This window comes from Opisthorchis viverrini (genome assembly GCF_000715545.1).
Source record: "Opisthorchis viverrini unplaced genomic scaffold opera_v5_78, whole genome shotgun sequence".
In the NCBI taxonomy this organism is placed as follows: Eukaryota; Metazoa; Platyhelminthes; class Trematoda; order Opisthorchiida; family Opisthorchiidae; genus Opisthorchis; species Opisthorchis viverrini.
Window position 1 is genome coordinate 412,920 of NW_008751734.1, and position 8,174 is coordinate 421,093.

The window sequence follows — 8,174 nt, forward strand, 5'->3', positions numbered from 1 at the left end:
GGGCTCCAGGTGGGTCTCCCGTCAAAAAGCAAACTGGTATGCAAATGAGTGTATTCCGCTAGATGCCTTTCGATTGCGAGTACAGGTAGGCTACCAATAACAGCCTTGTTCTTCAGATCCGGTTTAAGGAGTTGGGACGTGTTTGGCAATGTACGCTGGTTCAATTTGGACAGTTCGATTTAGACGCTAAAGGGGAATAACCATTTGACTGATCCAATCCGTGGAACTTGTTAACTTTTTTCAAAGATGTCTATATCTTGATCAGGCCTGCTGACTACTAGTTCAATGTTTTGCATAGCAAGCTCAATTCATTACTGAGTTTCGACATTCTTAGGTCCTTGCGTTCTTCCTTACGTCATATGTTTGTGAACGCTGCAACGTTTCGAATTATGGGTGCGGGGATTTTCCGGTCTGCTCGTCCAGTTTGGAAATCATACTGCAAACGTTTCGCCATCGATCACAGTGGCAACGGCTGTGCACCGCTGACTTGGTACTTCATCTTTTTTTATCCAAGTGTTTAAAAATTCTGCCGCAGTTTGACGGTTGTGTGATGAGTTTCATGTAACTTGATTGGTTGGTGTATAAGTCTGAATTGCGTGGTGGTCCAATATCTCTGCAACTGATTGGTTCGCTAAATGCCCTTGATTCAGTTGTTCTTCTCCTTCATTTTGGCTGTTTCGTTTGTTAGCTGCGTTGTGGTCTAGCTTGCTTGACTGATTAGATAACCTTCCGTTTCCAGCAGTTTTCTCTTCTTAGTTTAATTTCAACGATGAATTTATTCTTGTCTGCTTATCGACAGTCACAGAGCATACACAAAAGCACAAGTACATTTCAACTATACCAGTGTGGAAACACTAACTGATATCCCATGAAGTCTGTGAGGGTCTTTGAGCGAAGCAGAGTGCTTTTTCGGTTCGAACCGGACTAAGTCTGATCTCAGTACCTTAGTGCGGATATTTTTGTAGACTGGAAAGTACTGAACGTACCACAAGTACGATTAACCTAAGTCGAACGAACTCCAAAATACAGTAGTGCGCAACACGAAATGCATTGAAGAAATCAATCCAAGGGTGTCCAACAACTCAGTAACTGTTCAACGAAAGCGGCTAGAAAACTGGATTGAATACAAGCCGACATTCACTTAGACCTGCAGTGTGTACACACCGGAGAAGAGGTCAGAAAGCTTCCTAATTTTTGTTTTTTTTGTATACCCATATTAGAGACACTGTCAGTCGCTTTATTCAAAAAAACTACCGGAGATGGTGCAGTTTGAGACCCACAGTTTGCTAACTGTGAGACAAAACTATAAAATTGTGTTTCTAGGATTACACCCTTTTTGAAGATTAAACTGGTGTTATCTTGGCACTAAAATGAATCTTGGCTGATGAAAACTGTTCTTTACATTTCTCACATTTCCTATTGTTGACCAGTCCAGACAGAGGCTTTTGAAGTGAGACAACCCTTCTAAGATGAATCGTGTCCTACCGACCTTCCCGCTGTAAGCAAAACAACCTAACATCTGTCCCAACAGATGTTCCGAAATTTTCACTTGTGCCTAATTATTCGCAAGTCTCTACCCCAATGAAAAAAACGTTTACTAATGACAAGCAGTCTTGAATTCATAACAGGAAACTGCAGTTTATGAGACTCATGGTGGATGACAGTTGCTGTACCCAAGTTCCCCAACACATGGTCATCATACTTTGTGCAGCAGTGCAGTTGAAGACCAACATGAAGCTCAGGAAATATAAGCATACAATAGTATCCAAGGCACGTAGGCGAAATCGTTATTCCCTATGTTCCACCGTCAAGATTATGAGAATACTATCAAACAACAAACGGCAACAGATGAGTATAAGATCACCTATAAACAATGAACCAGACTTTGTGCCTTGTAGAGCACAACTTGGGAATATTTTTATGGTCAAACAGAGATATTAGACTCGTGTTTATTAGGAACTCTACCATCCCATTTAACCTCGTATAAACTCCAAGATGTGCAGCAGAATTTTAGAACGTCGATCTGCCTCTACTGTGCAACTCAACGCTGTAAGGATAACGCTCCTCGTTGAATCCATCGCACGTAATTGAAAAGGATTTACTTGTTGATTTGATATTGCAAGTGTCCTTTCATTGGCGATATTTTATATGGCTGTACTCACGCACGCTGAATATGTAAGAACTCGATAAAGTTTGACATTTAAGGCACGTTTGCTTGCATCGATGTTATCTTATAATTATCTTGTATCGCTGTTCAGAAACACCTTTCGCCAACAACACGTCCGTTTGTACTACATCAAAAATACTCAGAGAATGCGCATAGTCGCGGCGGGGGAACAAAATAATCAGCGTGAATTGTCCGAGCTCAAAGTTCTCGAAACTCACCCGTGATTATGACCAACATTCCGGTAGTGTAGATCGTATTTCAGTAGTATTGGTACACCTCAAAAAAGCTAAATTCATCTTTCGGGGTGAAAATGACAGATTGTTTAAGCAATTAAAAAACGGTATGTCAAAAGCAAAACAGTCGGTTGTGACAAGAATAATGGAGATTTATTGGCATTCGAGTTTGGGAGCTGTCCGGTAGTGCAAAGCCAACTACAAATGAATCAAATATTCATTTTAGGACAGCCAACAGACAAAGATCAACGCGAAAAGAAAACAACCAAGACCTCTCAAAATGTTTCCAAAAAGACGTTGGACGGATTGTTCCGTGGAACTGGTACTTAAAACAGTTTCGCAGAAAAACCACTACTTTGAGTGTAAGACAAATTGTAAAATTACACAACCCCAAAATGAAGCGCTCCCGTTTGATTCGGGCTGTTCGCAGTTGAATCGTATTCTCACCAAATTTGTTGCATTCAAGCAACCAACCAGAGCATAACGAGAGGCAGAGCATAAGGTCACTCGAATAATTTGATTCTAGCAGGACAGCTTTTGTTGAATACAGCTGGATATACACTTGAGACCAACACTGACGTTGTATATCTGCTCTTCATCGCTGTTTACCTCAGGACCAATTTTGTTCCGTAGCATGTTTGCTGTTAAACAAGGCCGAAAAGTGGAAATAAGCCCCATTACAAAAAATTGTCAGCAAACAATCTGGTTACAGCCTATTGAAAGATAATGATAAAATAATTCACCTATAAAACAGAAGCGCGCTCATATGACAGTGTAATCACACCAAGAAGATCACGTAGGCATTGGTCAAGACAAAGCAGCAGGGGTCACGGTAGGTTCGTAGCGTCAAACCAAAATTCGTGGGTTTTATCTTACATCAAAATCTAATCACCCGGCCAGATTTTACGGACGAGGCAGCCTACTTTTTCTGAGGCGGAATTCCACATGGGTCCTGCTTTACCGCTCGCAGTCAGGTGCTGCTATGTCCGATAAGCCCATCCCGCACATGATTGGCCAGAAGTTCGGGACGCTTACCGGTCTGGCATCAAACCGAGATTCTAATTGGTCGAGAATCTGCACCCAACAGCCAATCATGACCTAGTATTGGCCGAATGCCTGTTGCCATTGGCGCATCCAGAAGGCGTCAGAACTTCCAGAAAGTTGTCGCTGTTTACACTATGTATTCGCAACGCCATACCTATGTTCTTGTCTTCGTTTTTGGCGTTAATATACCTTGTTCACCTTTGGTGACGTGAACGCTAGCTCGGGAGGCCCAAACCGATAACTAAACCGAGGAAAATACCATTACTGCATATTGTGGACTTCATCGTCTGACAGTCCTCCGAGAAGTTGGCTGAGATACGTTGGCCATGCATTGGTTATCACAAAACATATAGGTCAAACCTTGTCAATTCTCAACATTTTGCGTGAATTCATTTGCTTCGTCGCAGAACACGAGACGCTGGACAAACTGGTTTCCTTTCTTGATTATAGTAGCCATGATCACTCCAAAAGCACCGTTCTTTGCAACCCAACGCAAAAGGGGTATCTCTATTTTCACTAAATACACTCATTTGTATGTCAATCGGTTCTTCATCGGAGACGTATCTTAATTTTTCGTTTATGATATTCATTTTAATCTATCGTAAAAACCAAATCGATATGGAAATGTGTGTGTTTGTCGGAATCTGTCCAATTCGAGTTCCATTCGAGACCTGTGCCAACTGGTGAGCCTCCAGAGGAACGAAACCGATCGTGGGTTGTGGAGGAGTTTTCAGCGACCTTGTTAGTAGTTTGCCTCGTGAAAATATGACGCAACATCTTGAATATAATATCAACTGAAACATTAGGTAGTCTTTCTGCAGGATATTCAGTTGAAGAATATAATAATGAACGAGAGATTTTGTTGAGTTTTTCGAAAACCCCATTGATATGCAAATGAGTTCATGTGTCAAAATCCGTCCATCTGGTTGACGGCCACCCAAAGACAGTGCCTACCTGATGAACCAATAGTAGGCTGTCAAAGATTTTTCAGCAACCGCGTATCTAATTTCCTTTATGAAAGGCGTCTATCCTTCTTTAATTCCGTTTACCATCTAGATACCAGGCGAGCGATAAACATTGACTAAAAATATCAAGAAACAGTGGATAATCAACAGGTTCTATCAAACACGTTTCAACAATCGAATCGGAATACAGGAGCCGGGCCGAGGGTTGATCCAGTCGACGTAGTGCAGTTTTCGTACAAGCATCACACTTTTAAAAGTGTTCACTGCGTGCCCTAGGGCTTCACCAACCGCCCGATGACCATATCAACATCGTCTTAAGGTCTGGTTGCCCCAATGACATCTAAATTGAGGAAAGCAGATGAGCGATCAACGGGCCCTAAACGACATTCCTAGCCGTTCCAAGAAACGGAAGCAAACTGAACAAATTGGGGTGTAAATCAACTATCGCAATGCGTACATTATTTTTTACCTGATGAACCAATCGTAGGCTGTCAAAGATTTTTCAGCAACCGCGTATCTAATTTCCTTTATGAAAGGCGTCTATCCTTCTTTAATTCCGTTTACCATCTAGATACCAGGCGAGCGATAAACATTGACTAAAAATATCAAGAAACAGTGAATAATCAACAGGTTCTATCAAACACGTTTCAACAATCGAATCGGAATACAGGAGCCGGGCCGAGGGTTGATCCAGTCGACGTGGTGCCGTTTTCGTACAAGCATCACACTTTTAAAAGTGGTCATTGCGTGCCCTAGGGCTTCACCAACCGCCCGATGACCATATCAACATCGTCTTAAGGTCTGGTTGCCCCAATCACATCTAAATTGAGGAAATCAGATGAGCAATCAACGGACCCTAAACCGCATTCCGAGCCATTCCAAGAAACGGAAGCGAACTGAACAAATAGGGGTGTGACTCAACTATTGCAATGCATGCATTAGTTTTCAACATATAAGCCATCTTCGATGATGTTCGTAAATTGTCGCTAAATCTCGACTCATGCACACAGAGCTGTTGTGCAAAATCAGCTAATATTTGAATGAGTCTTCGTGAGATTACACGTCTGATGGCGTAGTCACCTCTTAATTGGTCCGGCCTACGTCACCATATAAGGGCAATTCAGGCACGACAGTCCGCACGTGACACGATAACCCAGTCCGATAGTCACGTGTGAAGGATGCACATGACGCAACACACGTGCAAGCGGTAGAACATGCGATATTCCCACCAATCACATATGATTATGCTGACCAGTCTTTAACTAGCCATATTTTTAATGATTTACTAACACCCATTGGTTCCTTGATAAGTACGATCATTAGTGGTCAAAACGTTGGACAAGTTTGGTGAATATATCCACCCTGAACCAACACTATGAACCAAAACTCTCAAACTTTTTAAAGTTCAATTCAGAGATGACTCATCACGATTTGCTAACACCACTGGGTTCTCTCACCAAACCAAACATGTTTAGACAGTAGACTGAGCTGTAAACATCGTTCAAGTGTAGCAGCCTTCCGGTGCCTAGCTGCCATGCCACCCGAGGGAAGCATGAGGGCTGGGATACTGCCAGGTTGCCCAAGCCTCGACAGGGGAAGTAGAGAGGCAGAGGTCGGCTCAAACCACGGACCTTCTGGCTAGTAAATTCGTGCTCTAACAAATTGGACCATCTCGCCCTCGAGCCATCCCTCCGAGCTGCAAACATACTATAGATTCGAAAATAGCGAAATTGTTTGAAGAGACTAAGTAAGTTTGAGAGAGATCATGAAATCCTAGGAACGGGGATTGACGGCGAACGCTTTGGTTATCATTTATTCTTTTTTCTTCTTCATTCATTCACTCTCATTTTACTGACAATCTTCTTATTTCATGATATTTTCTGAGGATGACCAGATAAGGAAGAAGACCAATTTAAGGGAAGTGGTCCGTCATTTCTAAACAGACAATATTGCGCAGATTCACTGGCCTGGGTTGATTGGATGCCTAACACATCATTGCTTCCAACGAAAGAGCATATTCGCAGTCAGAGGGCAAAACTTTATAGGACTGGAATAAACATCCTTGCCTTATCTATTCGTGTCATGCTATACAGGAAAGTGTACACCGTCAATATCTTTGTAATGTACTACACATAAGGTTGCTGAAAATCCGTCGACAGCCCACGACTGGTTTCGCCCTTCTTGGGGCTCATCAGGTAGGCGTAGTCCCCGGGTTTCCGTCAACCTTATGTTTTACTTGAAACTAAATTGCACGAAGTTTGCGAATATACACTCATTTGCAAACTAATTTGGTTTTTTCGAGAGACTCACCTGGAACTCACCTGAGCCCCAAAAAGAGCGAAACCGGTCGTGGGCTATCGACGAATTTTCAGCAACCATATGTGTAGTACATCACAAATCCAATAAACAGTTGGTCATTTCGCGTCCCATCGCCAGACTCTGGTCACCATATCCTCGAAATAAATCGTGTAACGAGTTTGAAAGTCACCTGTTAGGATCTTTTGCTCAAAGTAAGCCATCGAACTGCTCAAAGAGCCAACTGCGGGGAAATGTGTTTCAGGAAGTCTGTTCGAGGTACACCACCTATTTTGCTTACCAGTTGAATCAAATCGATACGGCAATTAATCTTCTCAAGAATTTATTGCAATAGTGGGAAATTGCCCGACATCCGTTTTTCCTTGAGCATCTCGATGAAAAAATCTACTCGAACGGTATGCTGATTTGATTCAAGCGCGTTGTAGAGATTAATTTTGGATAAAACCATCCACGTTTTTAATTAGACAATCTCGTCGAATAAATCGATTGTCAAAATGGCACATGTCCACAATGATTTACAGGACATCAGTGAACGGAAGCTACCTGGGAACTGTCTATCAAACTGAAGAGTACACGAGATATTCCGGTCAAATGAACTCATGTCTTTCATCAAAATCTTGAGCACACCAGTCCAGAATCTCTTCATTGTTGGGCGAAATGAGAGACGCACCAAGCGCTTGAGTAACAGTGTTTGCTGCAACTTTGATCGCAACTGTTGAGAAAGACCACTATTTGGTTTCAGTATTTAGGATTTTCTAATGTACTTACGAGTTGAGTTGAGAATACGAAACATCACAGCATATTGAGTATTTTGTGTTATGTTACGAAACTTTCGCCCTGTGATAAACCATTGTTGTGACAGAATTGTTCATCTCATTTTAAGGATCTCCGTCAATTAGTTTGAGCAGCAGGATTGGTCACACAGAGTCCACAACTCGCCCCCATGTACCCAGCGATAAATTTTCCGACCAAGAGATAAATTTCCCGACCAACTGTTTTCTGATTAAACTGGAGAGAAAAAGTCTCGTTTCACTTGGAAACGGACGATGGTCTCGGCCAGTTCCAAGATATTTACGCAAGCATTATAAATGCAGTATTCGAAGGGTCATTCAAACGGTTTCTGACAAACGACGTGGCATGATTTGTGGTCAGAACACATGCGAAAAGTCGATTGCACCCTCTAGTTGCTTCGGATGAATTTCTGGCAGTAAGAGCCCCCAGTTGTGCTGAGATCTCTAAGCCGTAACGCATTCATTCAACATTAGGGAAAAACAAACTGTCCCCGATTAAAAGGGCCGAGTGAGGTCTTTAGCCTGTGACTAAGCCGGAGTGTAACATCTTCAACGCAGTCAAAGAGAATGTTTTCCCAGGCAATTTACGGGCTGGTGGGCGCTTGACTGGTCAAACTTCTATGATACTTGACTGGTCAAACTTCTAGCCTAACAAGAT

General features: G+C 42.4%; 1 protein-coding gene across 1 annotated transcript in view; it reads right to left on the reverse strand.

Moving 5' to 3' along the window:
* Window positions 1–3,347, reverse strand: part of T265_04611 (hypothetical protein) — a gene marked incomplete at both ends in the record, with an annotated part of 6,522 nt that extends 3,175 nt beyond the window's left edge. The window contains one exon of the mRNA XM_009169393.1: window positions 3,293–3,347. Within this exon, the coding sequence (XP_009167657.1) occupies window positions 3,293–3,347 (55 nt within the window). The remainder of the gene's footprint in view (window positions 1–3,292) is intronic.
* Window positions 3,348–8,174: the final 4,827 nt, after the last annotated feature.